This window comes from Rhipicephalus sanguineus, chromosome 6, assembly GCF_013339695.2.
Source record: "Rhipicephalus sanguineus isolate Rsan-2018 chromosome 6, BIME_Rsan_1.4, whole genome shotgun sequence".
Lineage (NCBI taxonomy): Eukaryota > Metazoa > Arthropoda > Arachnida > Ixodida > Ixodidae > Rhipicephalus > Rhipicephalus sanguineus.
This window is the reverse complement of record NC_051181.1, coordinates 162,554,418-162,576,515: the sequence shown is the minus strand read 5'-3', so window position 1 is coordinate 162,576,515 and position 22,098 is coordinate 162,554,418. Positions and strand designations below refer to the sequence as shown.

Here is a 22,098-nt window from a genome sequence, read left to right as displayed (position 1 = left end):
TGCGTCCCGCTGGCCTCTGTCTCGCAGGCGCTGGTCGCGCTCCACTAAGGCACGACATTCGCCCGTCGAAATCGCGTCCTTTCTGCAGCGCGTATTGCAGCAGTTTTGTTAGCCGGTGCTCTCGCAATAGAAGCAGTCGGCGGCGGAGAAATTCCGTTGGTGCATGTGGAAGCTGCACTACTCCGATGAGCCGAAGCACGCTAACAGGAAGCGAAAGGCAAAGAACGAACTGCGTCAAGGGTGCCTCGGCAACGCCAGCGCGCCGAGACGTTTTAACCATGACCTCCGATATCGCGCGCAATCTCGGAGTAAGCGCTAGTAAATGTCGACGTGAACCATTACTTCTTTTCACCTCTCACAGACGGCGGCACCGCCCCGCTCCGCCCCGCCAATACACCGCCAACAGAGAGCACCGTGCGAAAGAGAATGTGTGAAAGACGTAAGGCGCGTTCGCGCCGTGCCCTTCCTCTGCCGAGTTAGCTTAGTCGGTAGGGCGTCGGGTGCTTTACGTCGCCGCCGCAAAGTCGTGGGCTCGATTCACAGCGGAGGATTTTCTTATCAACGTCATATCCGTGACGGATACACTTGGTGGACCCTGGCATGAAACACTTTCGTGTTAAAAATGGATTTACACGCGTATAGCTAATATTTTGAGTGCCGTCATAACATCGTCAAGTCGTCTTCGCTTCGCTCTGCAAACTCTTCTTTGCCGAAGATGCGCTTATTTAACGCCTATCCGCAAGCTGCCGCGACTGTTCCAATCCACATCATGACAAGTAATGTGAAGCTAACCAATCGTGGAAGCAGGCGAAACGTCATCCCCCGATTTAGTTCCGAGAGCTCAGCCCAAGTTCCTCTCCTCGTCTGTGCGCTCATCGATTTATGTCAGCCGAGTAGATAATTAATCGTCTCGCAGCAGGCAATGCTATTCGTTTTCATGCAAAGGAAATTGGATTTCCAGGAAAACAGGAAGAACGTTTCATTGAACTCTTCAGGAAATGCGGCTGGTTTCCGCCCGTGCTTGCCCCGGCGTTAATGCAAATTTGACGTCAGGCAGAACGGAAGAGTGGCAGGATGGAACAGTTGTACGCTATTTCGCCCCAGCTTCGAGACCTCGCTTACGTAATGCCACAACAGCGCCCTATAAGCATTGCGCTTAAACTACAAAAGCATTTCAAGGAAAACGCGCTAGCTTAATCGGTCGAGAAGTTTTCTGAGATATAATAATAATGCAAAATACAAAACATTAGGGATATTACGCTGAAAATTTTGGAATGCTTCAATTGTGGTAATCGTCAAAATATCCCATTTCACAAAAGCTTACCATGAACGTTTGAAAGAATTCAATAAATTTCTGATCGACAATCTGTGGCTCCATGTGAATAGCTGATTGTGAATTCCCATAGTGGTTACGCTTCAGGACAATTATCTGAAGTTTATTGCGTCGAATGTCCCGCTTTCGTAGTCACAGCGGGAAAATTCGCGTAGTATATTCGCCCTGTTTCACTTAAAGTTACCGCACGGGCTACGACCAAGTCGCCCTTTCGCATTTGGTGCCGCCAACTAGAAACGCTATCAATGTGTTTTTACTGAAGGTGTATTCAGGACACGATGTTCCTATAACTAAAAAGGTAAGTAGGTCGCAGGTGCACAACACCGTTCAGTACCACGACGACAGTTGCTTACATCTGCCAGGAAGGACGGCGCGATTGCACATCCTGTATTCGCGAGACCAACCAGGTATTGCGGCGATATAGGAAAGCCCCGTCTCGCTAAGGCCGCTCAAACTCCTTTTTATTTCTGTTATGTTGATTGCAAACTCTCTATAATAAATGGTCTTGCACGCCCTAAGGCTCGGCTCTCATTTTGCGTGAGTGTCCTACTCCCTGTTGAGCGATGAGCGGCAGATCGTGTGAAGAGAGAACTGTTCCGGCATGCGACTGCGTGTACATCATCGACTGCTCTGATAAAGCGAACAGCATGCAGTGTAAGAGCCCCGCGTGCACCATAATGGCAGTGCAAGCAAAGGAAGTTTCGCCGGAACGGACGAGAGTGCAATACGCAACACACACGCTCAAGAGTTATGCGTGGCTGGTGCCCCTAGTTCACACGGAATTCTGGATTTCCGCAGGGTTTTCTCTCATACAGCCTTTCTTTCCTGATGTGGTGAGTATGGCGTAAAAACATTTGCTGTCGAGCTAGCTGGCTCATGACAAAAAGGTCCTTGAAGCGCAGAATAACGCAGAATCATAGGCTTTCTTCCTATACTAGAGGGGAACCTTGCGCTAGTGTCCAAGCGGGCTCCTTCAGCGGCGCTTGAGACACCATGGTAATGATGGGAAGTACAGCCTTCGGATCTGATTCGGATCTGATTCGGATGGCTTTCATTCTTGAGATTCGCGACGCTTGTTTGCTGAATGCAAAACAAAGTTATATGAAGTCATTTCCAATTGAAACTTGCTTCATTCTTTTGTGCGTAAAACTTGTTGCAAAATGTTTGCGTGACCGTAAGATCAAAGTGAGACCTGGACAAACTCAACCACTGGGGTATACATTGCTCTGCAGTTGTGTTCTAGATCTAGCATCACGATGTAATAAATTATTTTATTACAACACTTAAAACTAACATGCTTTGTTTTCCCTCGAAAGTACGCATTATCTATTTATGGAAATAACAGTACTGTATTAAGTGAAAAAAAAACATGGCTGATCCCTCCGTCATAGGAATCGGTATAACACGAAAGTGAAACGTGTCTTCACAGAAGTAGTGCTTATGATATATGAGAGCTTGCACAATGTCTATTCGTGTTTGGCAGCTATAGCACCGTTTGACGTGGATGCACCCATGTTGACAGCATGTCTCTATCGCGACGACTAACGCCCATGATCATGATTAAACCATTGTGGTAGCTGACGGTGCGAACATATATTTGGACACAGGGAATCGTGAATCCCGCGTAAGGATGATATCAACAAGCTCATAATCAACACTGGTACCCGGTATGCGCTTCTCCAAAGCGTCGTCAATTAAGGTGAGAAACGGCACGGTGTGCGCTTTCTAGTAATGGGTAGCCGACGCCTGTGCTCATGCATACATAACACACACTGCACTTCAGCAACGCGGGAGGTAGAGGTTCGTAGCCTGAGCCGCAAACGCGTGCGTCCCGCTGGCATCTGTCTCGCAGGCCCTGCTCTCGCTCCACCAAGGCACGACATTCGCCCATCGAAATCGCGTCATTTCTGCAACGCATATTGCAGCAGTTTTGTTAGTCGGTGCTCTCGCAATTGAAGCAGTCGGCGGCAGAGAAATCCCGTTCGTGCACGTGGAAGCTGCACTACTCTGATGAGCCGACGCACCGTAACACGAATCCAAAGGCAAAGAACGTAACTGCGTCAAGGGTGCCTCGGCGACGCCAGCGCGGCCAGTCTACCTCTCTGGTATCGAGACGCTTTAACCATGACCTCCGATATCACGTGCAATCTCGGAGTAAGCGCTAGTAAGTGTCGATCGTGAAGCATTACTTCTTTTCACCTCTCACAGACGGCGGCACCGCCCCGCTCCGCCCGCCGCGAAAGAGAAGGTGTGAAAGATATAAGGCGTGTTCGCGCCATGCCTAGCATCTCCCGAGTTGGCTTAGTCGGTAGAGCGTCGGGCGCTTGCCGTCGCGGCCGCAACGTCGTGGGTTCGATTCCCAGCGGGGGGTATCTTTTTCTTGGTTTTTTTCTTTCTCACCCGTTGGCGTCCATTTTATCAACGTCATATCCGTGACGGATGTACTTGGTGGACCCCGGCATAAAACACTTTCGTGTTAAAACACTTAATGTGTCATCTACTTTGATGCCAGGTGCGTCTGTTCAAGTGATCTGCCTCCAACGCATCTCTCGTTTTGTAGTACAGCAGTCAAGTCAGAGGAGCGTGTGCGTATGCTTAGCTTCGCCGTCGTTTTGCAGCCGATTTGAACGAGTTTTAGCAAGACGCGCTTACCAACAAACGTGAACTCTATGCAACATCTTGCACTGGCATGGGACGCTACATCTATGCGCAGCGGTGAGTGCACGGTGCTTTACTAAAACTGTCAAATACAACCTGTAAAGCCGCAACGTCGCAGCAAACCAAGAGATCTAGCGGTTTTCAGCCTTTTTGAACAACAAATGCACTGCTTGTAGAAACTGTAGAAGAAGATCCGTAGACAGTTCGCTAGCTAACGCAATCCAGTCCGAAGCCTGTTTTTCCCATCATTCCCGTGGTGGTTGATCGATAGCAGCGCCAGTTTCCTCTCTAGGTAATTGTATGAAACTCTGCGCAGAACTAGCAGAATGCGCTTTTCGGCGTGTGCGTTCGTGCGTGTTTGCGTGTTTGTCATTCTGCACCTCAACATGTACAGAATGTCTCTCCTAACCACCACTTTCTTCTTGTGTACATCTCTCTCGCTCTTGCCAAGCGAAACGAAAACTATCATCGTCATGAACTGGCACGCGCTCGCTTTGTCCTCTTGTACATATTCTGCTTGATTTTATTTTATTTCATTTTATTGATTCATCACAATACACATGATCGGAGGCGAAGGGAAAAGCCATTTGAATGGCTTAAGGGAGTCCTTCGCCCCCGTACAAAGACAGCAGCTCAGTTACAAGCATGTTCTTGACACTGTTAACACAAAAATTTGTAATGAATCATGTTGAGCAAAATATGAATTGAAAACGAACCACCAAAATATACATCGATTGTTAGTTACCCTTTACAGAACGTCCTGCATTTTTATACATCCTGTTTAGATCTGCGTGATGGACCAACACAACACTTCATCACTACTATAGTATTGCATTAAGGACAGTTTAAGTGTTTATTTATATAAAGTCAAACAATTTTAAACAAAGGGCTTAAGTTGAGGAAAAATCACACAATTCAGACAATTTTACATCGCCAATATCAATTTGTTTATTCTTGTAATCATTTAATAAACGCGGAAGCTTATTACGAGTCATTTGCCGACCGTAACCAGTTCGACAATGCGGAACATTCCATGTCTCGGTTGTTCGTATATTATATGATGCAAAGAGAATCCTGGTGCTCGCAATGTATTCGATATTCACGGAGCAATCTGTACACGTATATGTCTTGTGTTCTAATTATTTTGAATCTTCTAAATAGCTCTTCAGGAGGAAGCACAGTTGGTACATTTGCAATTATTCTCAAAAATCTTTTTTGCCTAAGCAATAGCCGCAAGAGGTTCGATTCAGTAGTAGTCCCCCAAACTAAATGGCAGCAGTTTAAATCCCAGAAGACGTGCGCCGATTTTTCCGGCGTGGGATAGAATATCTCTGATGGGCGAGAGAACTAGTACAGAGAGAGAGAAAGAGAGACAGAAAGAAAAAGAAAGACAGAGATTCTTCGCGAGGGGGAATTCTAACCGGCGCACTTTCGATCCGAAGGCGAGCGTCGTATCCACTCGGCTATCGAGGCACGGTAGCAGAGCATAGCATAGCCTTGTTTAGTATAGTATAGCAAACGGGTGGGAATAGGAAGTGAGGGTGAGGAGGGAAGACAGTAAAGCATAGCATAGAAAAAAAGAGAAAGAGAGAAATAGACAGAAAGAAAGGGAATAGAGACAGAAAAAGAAAAGAAAGAGAGAACGAGAGAGAGAATGAAAGGCAAAAAAGAGATAAAAAGATAGAAAGAGCACGAAAGAAATACATAAAGAGAAAGAAAGAAATAGAAATAAACAGAGACAAAAAAGACATAGAAAAAACAGACTTGCTAGAAAAAGAAAGAAAGAGAAAAATAAAGAGAAACGAAGAAAGCCGCACAGCTCCGCACTTTCAAGCTTGACACCACTGTGCTAAGCTGCTTTTTTTTCTAAGTACATGGCAATACATTGTTACGTGGTTCTGACTGAAGAAAGCAACAGTCGAACCGGCAAAGACTAAGCTCCTTATTTGGGGAATCCTCCGACTAGAAAAAGCTCTCACAGTACAATGACAGCGGCGAGTACACTCGTCGATCGTCGAGAATCTCATTTTCGGTAAAACGCGTCGGCCTTTGTATTATACGTCATCGTACATTCCATTGTTATCGCTTCTGGTCGCGTTAATTCCAGAATATGCTCAGCTATGCGCATTGTGGAAGCAACCTGAGTAGAACATTCTGGAACGTTCGAGAAGGTTCGCAAGCATTCAGGAGAGGCCTGCTTCGAGCATTAACACGAGTAAGAGTTTTAGACGGTGAAACCCGGTCGCCGTGAGTAAGAAAAACAAGAACACCTGTCATATATAATTCATCATATGGTAATTTCGTAAGTGTATGTTTCTTTTATCGCATACACACAACATCATTATTCTTTGAACGCAAACACCTTACCCCAGAAGGCACAACTATACGATGCCAAAACGACGGTTCACTACAATGACTTGTCTTCGGGCAACAACACCCCTATCTTACATCAACGCAAATCTGATTAAACTGAGTCCATTTGAACTCGAAATCTTTAAACAATGCAAACTATGAGTTTCGTCTACAGCTATCTCCTATGCTCGCCGCTGTGGCTCAGCGGCTATAGCGTTGTGCGGATAAACACGAGCTTGTTGCATTGACTGCAGACCAAATACTGATAGTGGCGGAATTCAAAAAAGAAACAGAACACTTAGAAAATAGTAAATGTGCATTAGATAGTCGCACGGAAGGAAAGCCGCTGGTGTGCTTACATGGTGGTATCGTGCACAGCGTAGAATCGACTCTAAGTCGGAATTCTGTGCACTGTCCTTTTCTAATCCGATTATTCGTTGTCAACACCACCGCCATGTACCACAACCATCATGCCTGTACCTCCACAGAAGTGGGTTTGCATTTACTTGTAGACTGAAAGCAAGAGCTGCGCGCCAAGCAAGTACGTTGAAGCGGTCGACATAGAACCCCTAATGTCGATGTGGTAATTTGTAGACGTCAGGGATTGGCCTGCGTCACTAGAGCGCGCGTAACGTAACGTTTACCTCTTCTCGGTACGCTTTAGCAACCACAGCATTTTGCCAGCACCACCATATCTTCAGTGCCAGGAACATCGGCCATTTGTGCAAGCACAACCGCCACAGACATCTGCTTTCCAAAATGACATTTCCGATTTAGAAGGTAGAAACAGGCAGAGACAATAACTTAGTAATTCCGTAATATTTCTAATGAGGTGTGAATCGAATAGAGGACTTCGCCGCCATGAACGCATTGCTGTTGCGCGATGCCTTGAAACCCGAACGAAGAAATAGTTAATTGCGCATTTATTTACCGCCATCCATCCGCACGAGCGAAAGTCCCCAGGTTGATGCGTTCAGCTACAAGTGAACGTTAGAACGGTAAGGAACTGCGCGACTGACGGAACACAAGAAGAAGTAGTACACAGGACTGCACTTGTCCTGTGTACTACTTCGTCTTGTGTTCCGTCAGTCGCGCAGTTCCTTGCCGTTCTAATGTCATACCAACTAGCCCCACAACGCACTTTACAAGTGAACGCTTCCACAGCGTGCAGCAACCGTGACTGCCTCGCTGTGATGACAGTCCAGTGCTTTTTAACTGCGAAAGGTCACGTGTTACAGGCAATTTCCAGAGGTTTGTCATCATGGAAGTACAGCTTCGTCTTTTCTGCTTACAAATTCGGAATGCTGCTCGGCTCAATACTTGCGGAGCGAATGGTAAGTGAACCAGCCTGCGCGTAGGCTTTGTTAACGTTCCCAGTGTTTTTTTTTTCTTTTCCTAATGCAGCATATTGTCATTCCTGTTATTGTCATTCCTGTTATTTTATTCTCTTCGCAAACGGTTGTCTTGTTTTTTTATTACCTTCTTCATACATTGTTATTGTTGCTGTTGAATATAGGCGACCGTCACCTACATATTTGCTCATGCGCCGTGGATACCCGAACAACTTCCACTCAGCTGCGTGTTAGAGTCCCTGTGTGTACGGCTCCCCCAAGGAAGCCTTGAGAGCAGACACCCGACGATTAGGAATAAAAACACACAGCTGCCGCTGCTGTTGTTTCTGCCTCTCACGGCTAAAGAGTAGGCAGCCTTTGTGATCGCCTCCGGTGGCAGTTACTAGCGTGCTTCTTACGAAATTTTTTTTCTAAGGCATAATCTTACTCACAGTTTCATAACTTGCCCCGAACTGATCGGCTTTTATGTTAACTTCGCATAGGATAAGCAGAGGCCATAGGCCGTTTCATGTGCCTGCCACTACCGTACTCAAGCTTCCACAGAACCACAGTCTTTAAAATACTTATTTACGCGATCTTCATATTTTTCAGAGCTCACAGTCATTCGTTTTTAGATTCGCACTATTTTATTGCGGTTTCACACATCGGTCAAGCCATTTTCTCCGAGTTACTTTGTCATTTCAGCTTACTTTGTGACTTGTTTCACACAAACTGGCTTTATCATCATTGTCCCATCATATCTCTGGTGTTTCCTCGTGATATGATACTTTGTCATTCCTTAGTTTTGTATGTCTTTCGTATTATTTTATTATTGTTCTTGTGTGACCTTTATTTATTTATTTATTTATTTATTTATTTATTTATTTATTTATTTATTTATTTATTTAGACAACTTATATGGCGCACCAGTTCTCAGACCACTTGATTAATGGACTGACTGATTCAGTGTTATTGTTGCTGTTGTTTTTCTGCCTATGAACGCTCCACAAAACACTTTGTTGATTTTTGTCTGCTCAGCTCAAGATATGGCCTCCAACATTTTGCTATATTATCGGTCAAGGCGGCTTTTTCATATTTCTCGTTGCCTTCGGGTAAGAAGTTCCAGTTCTTTTTTGCTTGATAAACTAAAAAAAATGGTAAATAGCGCCAACAGACCGAAATCACCTAAACTTTCCGCTACTAGGATTTCGCTTAAACTGGGGCAGTTTTTATGTACCTTCAGCTGCACGAGCGATATAAGAAGAGACAGGGAGGTCAGTGACGTTCACACTTCGTGCGACCCTACATTAGAGAGCAGTAAGCTATTTGAAAAATAAATGCAGCGCCACGTGTGAAACCTGAGAAAGTGTGTAGCACGGGTACCCAGCGATTCCCGTTCGCAGAGTTCCTACTGCTCCGTTTACCAAACCGTCGATGACATCAATGTTTGAGGTAATCAATGTAGGGTTTCCCCGGCACGCATAGAATCTTCTTAGTGAGATTCGCAATGTCGGTGTGCGACATGCGCTCTACTTTTTGCTGCGCTTTATCGACTTGCTGCTTGTTACGGCAGTTAAGGCACGTTTAGTCTGCAGCGAGTCCCGTCAGGTTATTTCCCCCTTTAGATGTGACGATGAAGGCGCCGGAGAAGCGCCGGTGGGAGGAGCAATCACGCGCTTTGCGAGGTGGTGGCCCCCTCCCTTGCGCGGCGGTTGTCAGCCGCATGTTTCCGAAGCGTTTAGTAATTTTAAGTTAATTATTGCGCTTACTTCTTGGTTATTTCTAATAATTATATTATTTTAGACCTTGCGCGTTTATTTTAACTCGGTTTTGAGCATTGCTAGCCTTGTTTTAGGCCTGTATCTACCACTTGATTTTGAGCGTGATCACGCCACATGAGATCTGCGAATGGACAAGCCGGGCCCCTAAAATGCTGCGCACTTAAAAGACACATGAAAGGCACAAAGAAGCAAAGAAAGCAATGTCACTACTGTTGCTTTCTAAAGATTATCACATCTTCACAAAGAACAGTGAAAATAAATTACATAGACAATAATACAACAACGACGTAAACAATCAGACTAACAGACCCTCCTACAGCTGAACAGCTTTGATGTAACGCGAAACGACACACACGGACACGAGAAGGTACATAAGGACACCACCTTCTCGTGCCTTCTGGCGTCTGTGTGTCGTTTCGCGCTACACCAAAGCTGTTCAAATGATTCACCCACAAGCCCACCATATTACTGAAATGCTCCGCGTACCGCGACGAGAGAGAATTTGAGCGACAAATGGACATGATTTGCCACGATCAATTAATGTTACAGAGCACGTTAGGCCCGGTGCCAGGCCCTTCAAAACAGCAACTGGTTTTACAGTCACTGTTTAATTACCTGTCAAAAATTGGCTTAGCCGGAAAGATTTAATGATTGACTATTTCACATAGCAAAGCCTTAACTGACCTGACATTCTCGTTGTAAAGGTTCACTTGCGCATTTCATATTTGTTCATATTCTTTCTTTTCATTATTATTTTCTTCCCTCCCTTCTGGAATCTTTCAATCACATTCCCCATCCCTACACAGGGCAGCATGCCAGCGGTATACAGACGCCGGCAAAAATCTGTTTTTCTAATAAAAAGTCTCTCTCTCTCACACACACACACACAAGCCCACATTGCAACCCTTCTCTCTTACAGCATAGGCTCACAACAACTAATATGCACCCTACTAATTAAGGTTGGCTTACACGTAAGATGAGTTTCCATCTAATTAAGTGCTTCTACGCCATTTCTTGCCGTAAGCACGTCACGCTTATTTCTAGCTTCTTCATTGAACGTTAAACTAGTAACCCGTCGATTGCATCTCCTATAGTGTTTATGTCTGTTTATGTGCCGATCAAGTTTCTATGAATACACATAGAAGTCGCTTATTTCACAACTTATGTCTTGGAGCCCCCTACACCACACATGTACATACACAAACACACACGTGCACGTTTCCAATAGATGTATTTTCATGAGAATCTTTTTTAGGGGCGAATCTCCTTATGCCGTGGGTCTGTCCATCCTCCGTTTGTTAGTAGTAGCCACCTCTAGTTCGTGAAGTGCTCACTAGATAGCGTTGGTGGCGCTCGCTCCACTTATATATATATATATATATATATATATATATATATATATATATATATATATATATATATATATATATATATATATATATATATATATATATATATATATATATCGCTAGATGGTACTAGTTTTAGTATAGTACCAAAGGAACCAAGGGAATTGATTGGAGAAGGCGGAAAAGAAGCGGCTAGAAGTAGAAGCATCTAGGAGGAATATAAATAAAATGGCTGAAAGCAAACTGCTTTCGTTGGAACTTTGCATGCCCATGCAGATGATGTGGAACGGGACCCCATACTTACTGCGGTGGACGTTCTCTGTCTTACCGAGACGTGGAACGCCAAAAGACCGTATATCAAAGGATACGTTCCAGTCGTGTGCATCGATGATGCAGAGCGTCCTGCAGGTGGTGTGGCCGTATACGTCAAACAAACAAAAAGGGCACAACATCTGAGACTACTACCAACGACACAGAGCCACAACGGTGAATATGGTGCCATCGATTTTGATGGATGCATCATCATGACCATGTACCTTGCACACAATTTGTCGAATGGGAATATCAAGACATTCATTGACATGACATCGTATAGCCTAATTATGACAAGTACAAGAATAGACCATTTGTGTTAGTTGGTGACCTGAATGTCGATATTACCGAAAAGAACAATGAGTGGTTAATACAACATATGGCAGCCAAATATGCTCTCACGTGCACGTCCTTTAATCATATGAAACCAACGACCATCCGAGGGACGTGTATAGACCTGGTATTTTCAAATTTCCAATTGCAACCCGTACAGGAACAGCTATCCCTTCATTTCACGGACCATAAAGCCGTGATAATGAAGGGACAACGCAAGCCAAGCATAATTTAATTAAGAAAAATAAAAGTTTGATGTTTGCAATATGCACACAGTGTTTCTCACTCTTTATATGATGATTGATGGGGCGTTACACGGAAGATTCACGGTTTACCGATGATTCCCTCCGGAGCTTCGCCCCACTCATCATGATTCCCCACGTGGATATGCTGTGATTTTTTTTATATTATTATCACGTAAACACTCACTCCATCATAAGTAATACCTTCTTTTGTTTCCCCAAGCTGCCTCTACTGGATACAAGACGGGAACGCTCTTTTAGCAGCATCTATAACGTCTGTCCTTTTCGGAGGGCTTGCAAACAATATGTACCTTGTCGGCATGTTCACAGTCGTCACTACGAGATTTGACCAGAACAGCGGCATCTTCATAGTGAGTCGCTCTCATATCATCGCTTAGAAAGTGTTGTCGCTTTTATTTCGAAAAGCTCGGTATTTCTTTTAATCGCGATATGCGTTCGTCAGTTCTGAAACCTACCTGTTGACTAAATCACTACAATTATAGGATATTCCTGGTGTTAATGCTATTCCAAAATTCCTTTTCAACATTTAATGTAATAATGCTAAGGCCCGTTGCCGGGCTGGTTGGTTGGGAATCATAATTCATATGGCGTAGCGCACCACGACAGGGACAGAGAGGAGGGACGCACACACAGCGCTAACTTGCAACTAATGGTTTTATTTGCGATCACACATGCCTTTTATACAATAACCGTGGATCGATAAAACCGAGAGAACAACATGTAAAGATACAGCACAAAGCCTGCACTAATTCGGCACCCGCCAACGTAAAAGCTGATTCCAGATGCATCTTTTCTTCAGCCGACAAAGCTAAACAAGGCAGACTCACACATTTTTCTTTCCCTTTGTCGATTTCATAGGCTTCAATTATTTCTCGCGTGGTTCTGCCGCGGGCCCTATCGAGAATACGGGTGTTTTGAAACATTGGGGCGCAACCACAGCTCTTACAGTGAATTTCCAAGTGACCAGATACACTTTTTCTACATTGTACTGGTGTTCCCTAAGTCTATGGTTCACACACATTCCACTCTTGCCTACGTATACGCGTTGACATGTCATAGGGACACAATACACAACGCCTCGACTGCAATTGACAAATTTTTCACGGTGCTTGATCATACAATCCCGCTTCCCGCTGTAGTATCTGCATTAACCTTTTTGCACATACCTTGTAATCGTTTGGGAGCGGAAAAAACCACGTCGGCACCAGCCTTTCTCGCTGTCCTCTCGCTATCCCTGTCGTGGTGCTCTACGCTATATGAGTAATAATGTGAAAAACTTACTTGAAAGGATTCTGCCACACTTTTCCAAGTAATCGTCGTATGACCTCACTATCGGAATTGATTGCCTCACCAATCGATTTCCGCAAGACTTTTTCGAATCCGTCGAGTACGAGCGGTGTCACGGGGATTTCTCGCACACTTTAAGTGCTTTCTCTCTCCTTCCGTCTCAGCGAAGCACAGCGAAATGCGCTACACAGTCCCAAACTTTATATTAGCAGAATCTTGAGTAACACTGAATAAAAATGAACATTTAACATCTCGTTTCCTTTTGCAGGGTTTCTTGGAGTTCCTATGGGGCGCAGGAAACATGGCAGGAAGCTACATAGGAGGATACTTAATAGACGTAAGCAGCAGATAAGTTTTTGTGCGAGTTTCACGCTTTTCAAAAAGTCGAACTGTGAGCCATGTAATAGGGCGCATAGTTCAGTTTCATATAAGCCTTGCGGGTGCGGAGCGTTGCAAAACACCTTGTCATTTCTAGAAACATAGCGAAATATGACAGCCGTATTACGTACGTTTCCGCGCAAAAATACCTCCCATACATATTCAATCATTCTTGTCGACGTCTACGGGACTGTACCCGCTTTCCGATCCGGTAACTGAGGAGGCATAGCTGGTTGGGCAAGTCGGCAGCCAGCATCTATTTACTCAAGTAAAACCTGGCAATGGGCTAGTTGGTTGAACGTGATCAACGTTTTCATGCGCAATACTACAAAAAGCTCCGGGACATCAGGCGACGCACAGTACCAAGTGCAAGTGTAATCCAATGTTTTGCATGGACGGCTATTGCGCACGCAGGAAGCAGCGAACGGCTGCCTGTGGCGCATGTGTAAGCGCTCCGTGAATAGCGCCCAGGGAAAAAGAGATTGAACTGAATAGCACTGCTAGATAGGGTCGGTATAAAAAAGGAATATGCGTCTAGCTTGTGTGCACATTCCTTGTTTTTCACCGCAATAAGCAGTTGCAAACGTGCGCTGATGTTTCGTGAACGTCTTTTTCTCGCTTTGTAGAGCACATTTGTGTTTTGGGTAAAAATTAAAAAGGCAGCTTCGCAGTACTGGTGCCAAGCCTGAATGAAGTGCTGAGCTGGGCGGCCTTCTTTGTTTCTCTTTATTTTTCTCTTTCTTTCCTCCGCTCTTCTTTCTTGTTCGCTCATCTCTCATTCATCCTCGCCGTCACTTCACTTTCCCACTCCCTTGCTGTACTACACTACATATGCTATGCTTCACCCTCTTCCCTCCTCCTCACCCTCACTAACCTTTCTCACCAGCAACGCATTCATATGGTGCCCAAAAATGATTGTACAATGTAGTGGGCTTGCCCAATTCCTGTGGCGCATACGCGCCAAATGGTTTTTCCAGTCCACGGATCACACGTTACGGCCGGCTTTAACAGCTCTGCTGTTAAAACTTGATTATTTCTTCACGCAGCTGTAGTGCTTCCACAGTATTTCATCTGTTTCGTTGACACTATGAGTAAAGATGTAATCTATTAACCGCCTGCCACGCCAGGCTGTCGTGTTTACAGGCCTTTGGGACCGAACCAGTTATCATAATAAATTACTGCAATATGTAGAGAAACACATCACGTTCCTAGTCCTAATACAGAATAAATATTTTTGATGTGCTTGTTTTTCTACACAGGCCTGGAATTATCCCCTCCCGTTCTTCGTCGTCGGTGTCATTGCTGTGGCAGCCTTACCCATCATTGCAAAGTTGCGACAACAGCTTGAGAACAATTCCGGTGAATCCCTTTCTTTTCTAAAATTAATCTCATTATCTTGAGCAGCACAGCGAAATTTTGTAACAGTGGCAGTCATTTTAACTGTCTGCGTTTCGTACGGCTACTGTCCCGTGATTGACGAACTTTGCCGACGCCTATGTGTACTTTAAAAAAACTTCTTACTGGGCTAGATGGTGCATATCCCTTAAGAAAAAATAAAGCGCGAAACAAACACTCACACAAGCCGAGAGACACAGGAGCGCGATTGTCGTGTCTCACTCGGCCCGTGTCTGTTCCGCGCTTTATTTTTGGCCCAAAAGCATATCTGCCGCTCCAACATGACCTCAGTGACGAGCGTTTTCGCGCTGGCCATCAGGCCGTTGCGTCGGTTTTGCTCGACACAGAGTCACGTTCTCGCGCATTTTCTTTTTTTATTATTTCCTGTCGATTTATGGCAAATCTGCACCGTTCTAAATTGTTTCAGGCGAGTCGTTTAATGAATGGATAAATAATTGCGTATTTCAGTGCAATGTCGAGCAAGGCTAAAGAAGGGGATCTTTCTTACCCACTCGCACAGCCACTCAGTTCATTATATCGATCGTAAAAGACTACAAAAGGCAATGTTCTCCGGTTTGTTCTTCGGAAAAGCACAGACATGTTGAAGAAAGGGCGCACCTCGGTTCGATACCAAGCACGGTATCAGCAAGTGGTTCACGTCATTTAGACGTCACGTCTCACAACTTCACGCCATTTATGTTTTCAGAGAGCAAAGAACCAGATCTGACCGAAGCGGAAGCGAGCATAAATTATTTGTGGCTCATTGCCGATCCCATTTTTTTCGCCGATATGGTGACGCTCACTATGGTGTGGATTATCCTCGGATTCAACGAACCAACATTAGAGCCGAGTCTCACCAAGGTACGAAGCCCTTCTGTTCCCCTTTTTTTATTGTTATTAAATTGAACGCAAAGCACAACCAAGGCTGTAAAACTTACAGGGATATTCCGTCATCTTTTCAGATAATTTGTGGAATGTTTCTGTCAAACATGTTATGTTATCAAACAACACTGCGGACGCACGCAATGTTTGGGTGGTTTCTTGAAAGGGACACATTAATTATTATCCACCCCTTTGTAGCATGAAAACACAAAGAAGCTTTTGCGACTTCCCTCTCTATATGTCACAACGAGAGAGGCTGGCTTCAACGCCAGTAAGCATCGGAGTTTATACACTCAGTGAAACTTGTATGTTGTCCGCAATGTGCGACGAGACAGTGTCAATAACTTTCGTGAAAACTTTTCAGCGCGAACTGGACGGAGCACAAAGAAGAGGACACAAGACGAGCGCTGATTCATGTCTGTGCTCCGTCCAGTTCGCGCTGAAAAGTTTTCAAGAATGCATCAGTTCCAACTCGCCCACCTCTCTACTTTACTGTCAATAACTGCTACAATCGCAGTTATAAATCTTTTCAAGAGTACTGAACTGGACACCAGACGTTAAGGAAAGCACTACGTTACGTGATTATTCTAATACGCATCACCGTTTCCGGTCCCCATTGTATCGTATGTGTACATAGTTGTATATAGCTGCTATCCACCACTCTCGGCTGGCAACCCTGGTCGGCTGCGAGCGCGGTGGTGGAACGCAATAAAGATATTCAGCCATCTTGCAGGTGTCGATGCACCCATCATCATACTTCATCATTCTTTTTTTTAACACGAAAGTGTTTCATGTTGGGGTCCACAAGACACGTCTTTTCCGTCACGGAAATGATGTTGGCAAAATGCACACGAACAGATGACAAAGAAAAACTAGAAGAAAAGGTTTCGTTGACGCAAATGACCTGAGAGCCGAACCCACGACCTTTCGGTCGGGGGTGATAGGTGCCCGGCGCTCTACCTACTGCTCTACTGACGCACATACACGAGGCTTTACAAACGCGCCTTATATCTTTCACACCTTCTCCGCGAGAGACACGACAACGGGAAGTGGAAAGCCTTCGCGCGTTCACGGCTCAAGCTACGAACTCTGCCTCTCACCTTCCTGAAGCGCTGTGTAGTAGTGTATGCATGAGCAGAAGTATATACGTTACCCGATTGCTGGAGAACGCACACATTGCCGTTTCTCTCCTGAAATGACGACCCTTTCCATGAGCGCATATCGAGCACTAGTGATTATGTGCTTGTTGATGTCATCTTTGCGCGGGATTCACCATACACTGTGTCCAGGTTCGATTTTAACTACTTCAGCTACCGCAAAGGCTTAATCATGATCATTGACATTAGTCGTCGTGATTGAGGTGTGTTACTAGGATCTACGTATGTGCGTCCACATTAAACGGTGCTATAGCCGCAGAGCACCAACAGACATTGTAGAAGCTCTCGTTTATCAATGTACAATGAACATTGAACTATTTTTGCAAATACACGTTTCACTTTCGCGTTATACCGATTCCTATGACGGAGGGATCAACCATGTATTTTCTTTCCAGTTTGACCTGAACTCCTCTGAGACCGGTATCGTTTACACTGTTCACTATGGCTTCTACGCTTGTGGGTGCATCGTCGCTGGAGTCATTTCCCATTTTAAGGTAACTTATGTATCTATTGAACAAATAGCAACAGTGGGCCAGGCTCATCGTGTCTAAAGGCATATTTACTACTGTGCTTAGAGCCGTGGCACTGAATAAAAATATTATTTACAAGTACCGAACTTCCGCTGCGTGCGAACATTTCTGTAGTACGGACGTACTTGTGCTAACACTTATATTGTAGTACTGGGCCTGAGTAGGCGAATGTCCATTCTTGTGCTCTTTTTTGTACCTTTTTCTCAACTGTTGTGCTTGTTAATAGCGTTACGAAGAAAACTATAATGTCAGAAAGGCAGAGTAGCGGCACCAACACAAAGGCATCAATCTCTCTTTTAGTACACTTAATTTTTTTTAAAGGAAAGCTTTTCTAAGTTTCGTTTGCTCATCTGGCACTTCAACGTATTCGGCTGATTTATTCGTTAATGTCATGTCTAAGTGATGAGAAACTTATTCAAAAATGTACGTAGGTAATAACTTCATTCTTCTCAAGTTCTATCATTTTCACTTTTATGCCTCGCACAAGGTATGCTCCCTTATAACGTTGAATAAAAGAACCTTCGCTGCAGCGGCATAAAAGAATGTCATTAAAGTTGTTGCATTAAGTATAGCTATCGGAACTGTTATACCGGGAAGTAGTCTTGTGCACGTTATCAGCAGCGAAAACGTCGCCATAACAGTAATGCTTTTTTACAGGGTGATGGCTGGTGCATGGTGCTAGGCCAGTGCAGCTGCACAATTGGATTCCTTGTCATGGCACCAGTCTCATTTATTGCCACAGAAAGGTTAATTTTTTCTACTCCCTTACGTCTCTCGAAAGCGTATGTGTTTACTTATCTCAGTGACTAGCAGCATGCACTTCAATTTATACAAAAGTTGTAAGCATTCGTTCCCAAGCATTTGCGTTTCAGCTGTGAACCATATCTGCCCTCTGCAAAAATGCCGCCAGAACTACATTTTCGCGTTCAATTTAGCCCGTGATAATGCCCAGTGTGGAAGTTTGAATCTTAAGAATAGGGAAAAAGAAAGTCAGTTTCGCCGCAAGGGCAAAGCAATGAATGCGATATCAACAATTTGGAATATTATACGAAGTTAGGCCCGGAGGTCGCGGGATCGAATCCCGGCCGTGGCGGCTTCGATGGAGGCGAAACGCCAGAGGCCCGTGTACTTAGATTTAGGTGCACGTTAAAGGGCCCTGCAACACTTTTTCAGCATGGTCAGCAAACGCTGCCGATCGGTAGTCGAGGCTCCCAAGAACACGCGAGCCAAACATTATAGCGCAGCACGCGGCCTGGGAATTACAATAAATTCGCAAAATCAGATAAAAAGCGCGTCCTCTTCTATCGACAAAAAATGATGCTCACGGCGTCACAGGCGGGTTCCACGCCATGATGTAAAATCCCACGACGTAAAATCCCAACAATTAGTAATACGAAGTAAGGCTAGCAGCTAACTCCTTTAGCACCTGACCTCGCGTAACTCAACAAAACGCTGATCTAAGGAAACGCGGCTGCTGCAGCGAGCGACCTTCGTGCGGCCTATCGCTTCAAACAAACTAAGCGGTGAGGAAACGTTACGTGCAAAGGTGTGAGCCGTCTGCTGATCCCTCTCAAGATAAGACGCGCCGACTGCGCCCGGCCGCTCAAAGTTGCTGCCAGAGCCAAGCAGCTCCCCCCCCCCGCTCCCTCCCTCCGGGATCCCCCTCCCTTACGGGCCTATCGCGCGACGGTAGACGGCCGACGCGTTTCGCGATCGTCAGCTGCCTTCGGCCGCGTCCACTCGCATAACATGTAGGATGCGTGGGGCGACGTTATCGCCCTTCGAATTTATACGGAACCTCACGGCGACGCCGTCGCAGAGGTGTGCCTAAAGTTTCACTCTATCGCACGCAATCAAAATCGAAAACAGTATACTAGAAAATTACAGACGAAGCGCTTCGTTTGCAATCTTTATAGAGTCCTGTGGTCCTTTTTTTTTTTGCGGTGTTAGGCGTTAAAATGTGTCATGAACTCTCCCGAGGAATACTCTAAGTAATAGATCTTAAATAATGGATTGTGATGATTTATGTTGAGGCAATAATCTAATAGTGTGTTCTCTCACGCTCGTTTTTCTTTTAGCTCAGTGTGAATCACTTAGCAAAATTCTTATCCCACATAAAAACGGCATTTTTGTGTGAACCAACACATGAGGAAAAAGTAAAGCCGTAGGAGCGCTTTGGTTCAGGCAAGTTGGTGCGACATCTGCAAAGCACCGGCCCTTTGTGTTCATGCTTCTTGCGTCCTTCGTGCCGTTTAACTTTGCAGATTAAGCCATAGGCCTATTTTAGGGGCGAAGCTCCTTAGGGTGTGGGTCGTTCCCTCTTCTGTAGTAGTATGCAGCCACTTCGCCCGATCGGCAACGGCCATCGGGCGAGGTGGATCGGCAACGGGCGAGCGCCGATCGGCAACGGCGCGAGGACCCTGCCGTACGAGAGTTAAATCACACTAAAAGACATACTTTGCGGGCGATACACTCTAGTGAGCTTTCAACTTTTCATTTTAATGTACATGATGAAGAAATTAGTTCTACGAAGAACGCAAAGCACACCTTGAGCAAGATGTTTGGTTTTGGGACGCTAAATGGGACCATGAGGCGATGCGAAGCCGGAGTGGCCGGAGCACTTGCACGATCGCGTTCCGTTGGCTTTCGTTGGGCAACCTCGCGTCGTGGAACGCGAAGAGGAACGCTACGCGCGTCGTGTCTTCCATCTAGCCTTGCCGTTAATTCTCACAGGACGAGCGGGGAACGCCGTCGCTTTTGGCGCGCTTTCTCTTTCGCTCAGGAGCGGACACTTTCCCTGCATTTCACCGATCACAAAGCGGTGATAATGAAGGGACCACGTAAACCAACAGTACAATTAGCGTTTACCAACTCATTAACCTCCCTGCCTTTCCGCATTACATTTCTCTCTCTCTCTCTCTCTACCAACTCATTCAGCCATCGCATTGGCATGGCAGATTCATCCATGTGCGAAAGCTGCAATTGTATAGAGACTATTGAACATCTCTTGTGCCACTGTGCCCAATTTGATGAAGATCGCCGGACTCTCCAGTGTGCCTTGAATAGACTAAATGACAGGCCCTTTAATGAAGCAAAGATCTTAGGAGCCCGGTCGCGCAGCATATCCTCCCAGGAAGCCACACGAGCCCTCCAGCGGTACTTGAAAAGAACCTTATTGAGCGACCGCCTGTGAAACTCGGCACTGTGTGTTTGTGATGTGACATGTGTCTATCCTTCTCTCTCTCTCTTTTACGCCTCTATTCCCCCTCCCAATGTGCAGGGTAGCAAACTGGACGCATTGTCTAGTTAACCTCCCTGCCTTTCCTACATCCTTCTCTCTCTCTCTCTCTCTCAAAAGTTTGATGTTTAATATATACACGGTGTTTCACACTCTTTATATGATGTACTGGGCGAATTTCACGGAAGAGTTTCACGGTTTACCGATGATTTCCTCCGGAGCTTCGCCCCACTCATCATCAATCATCCCGTGGATATGCTGTAACTTTTTAATCAGTTTTCTCTTATCCCGATTCCTCATCCTCGTACTTGCATTGTAAAAGTCTGCCTCAGAAACAAAGGATACGCTGCAACTTGCTTAGCGAGTAGTTATTTGCGCAAAACTAAGCGGTAATACACAAAGACCAGGAATAGACGTGGGCATGCACATAAATCGGAACGCTTTGTCGTACGCTGAAAGAAAAACGTATAAAGTTGTTAACTATGCAACTACATGCGTTTTCGCGCACCTGCGTTTGTGTCTGTCTCTTCTCTGCCTTCCATCTCTTATGTGGCGAAGAAGAAAAGTGTTTCATCTCCGTGGAGTAATTAGAATCATAGCGAAGGTTGTCAGGCAGTCTTGAACTATAATCCAGTTTCGCTCACCGGATGTCTTTTGCAGAGAACTTTGGAATGTGTATGCATGCCAAATCCTTGTTGGCACAGGGACGTCCTTTTTATTCATATGTGCATACAGCCATGTGCTTCAACACGTTATGTAAGTACATTTTCAGCTGCTTGTTGCTGTTGCTGCTGCTGTTGTTGAATGTGAGCGACTATCACCTATATATATAATCTCAGGCGCCGTGGATATCCAAATAACTTCCGCACCAACAGCTTTGTCTCCAGCTGTGTGTTCTCCTTCTTGGTTGTCGGGTGAGTGACGGAGCATCGAAGCGCGTATTAGCGTGCGAGACATGAATGCAACTTTGACCATTTCCTGCAGAGCCATCATTACGCCACCTGTCGCCGGATACGTCTACGATACGTTCGGTTATCAAAACGCTTGCCTTGCCCTCAGCTGCTTCCTGGGAGCATGGGTGAGTAAGCCACGCTGACTTCAGCGCATCGTGACTAAATTAAATTGCCGTTTATAAGTGTATACAATTGTATACAAGAGCTACATGACAGTGTTTTAATGTATATCAACTAAACACCTCCAAATATGTGTCAACAATGAAGAATTAGGCCCCCACCAATCGTATATTGTGTTCTTCGTTCACTAACTCATTGCTTCTGTTTAAACTCGCCCACAGATTCCCGTCACGATTGCAGTATGGATTCAAACAACCTGCAAAACCGCTGGTACCGGGAACATCACCACCGTTAAATAAAGCTGAAAAACAAGAAACTAGTTTTTATTTATATTTGTAAGTTCAGCATTCTCTTAAAGGATACCACAATATATAAAAAGTACACAGAAATTCTATGTTCTTACCAATAGCCTCTCCCTGGTGAGCAGTCTTACTCTGCCCTAAGAA

General features: G+C 45.1%; 1 protein-coding gene and 1 long non-coding RNA gene across 2 annotated transcripts; both read left to right on the top strand.

The window, feature by feature from the left end:
- The first annotated feature begins 11,919 nt into the window (after positions 1–11,919).
- Positions 11,920–16,366, top strand: LOC119395534 (uncharacterized). The gene is made up of 5 exons (XM_037662519.2): positions 11,920–12,062; positions 13,268–13,336; positions 14,637–14,736; positions 15,479–15,633; positions 16,292–16,366. Exons 1-5 carry the CDS (start codon positions 11,997–11,999, stop codon positions 16,364–16,366), a joined length of 465 nt encoding a protein of 154 aa, XP_037518447.2. The 5' UTR covers positions 11,920–11,996.
- Positions 16,367–17,204: 838 nt separating this feature from the next.
- LOC119395533 (uncharacterized) lies at positions 17,205–21,516 on the top strand. Its single transcript, XR_007416660.1, has 4 exons — positions 17,205–17,305; positions 17,999–18,087; positions 21,240–21,335; positions 21,419–21,516. It is a non-coding gene; the product is annotated as an uncharacterized LOC119395533 (long non-coding RNA).
- Positions 21,517–22,098: the final 582 nt, after the last annotated feature.

Excerpts from the sequence above, each read along its gene's own strand:
- LOC119395534 (XM_037662519.2), top strand. The coding sequence starts at position 11,997 with ATGTACCTTGTCGGCATGTTCACAGTCGTCACTACGAGATTTGACCAG. Across the intron at positions 13,337-14,636 it reads TAGGAGGATACTTAATAGAC|GCCTGGAATTATCCCCTCCC; the intron begins GTAAGCAGCAGA and ends TTTTCTACACAG. Across the intron at positions 14,737-15,478 it reads ACAGCTTGAGAACAATTCCG|AGAGCAAAGAACCAGATCTG; the intron begins GTGAATCCCTTT and ends TTATGTTTTCAG.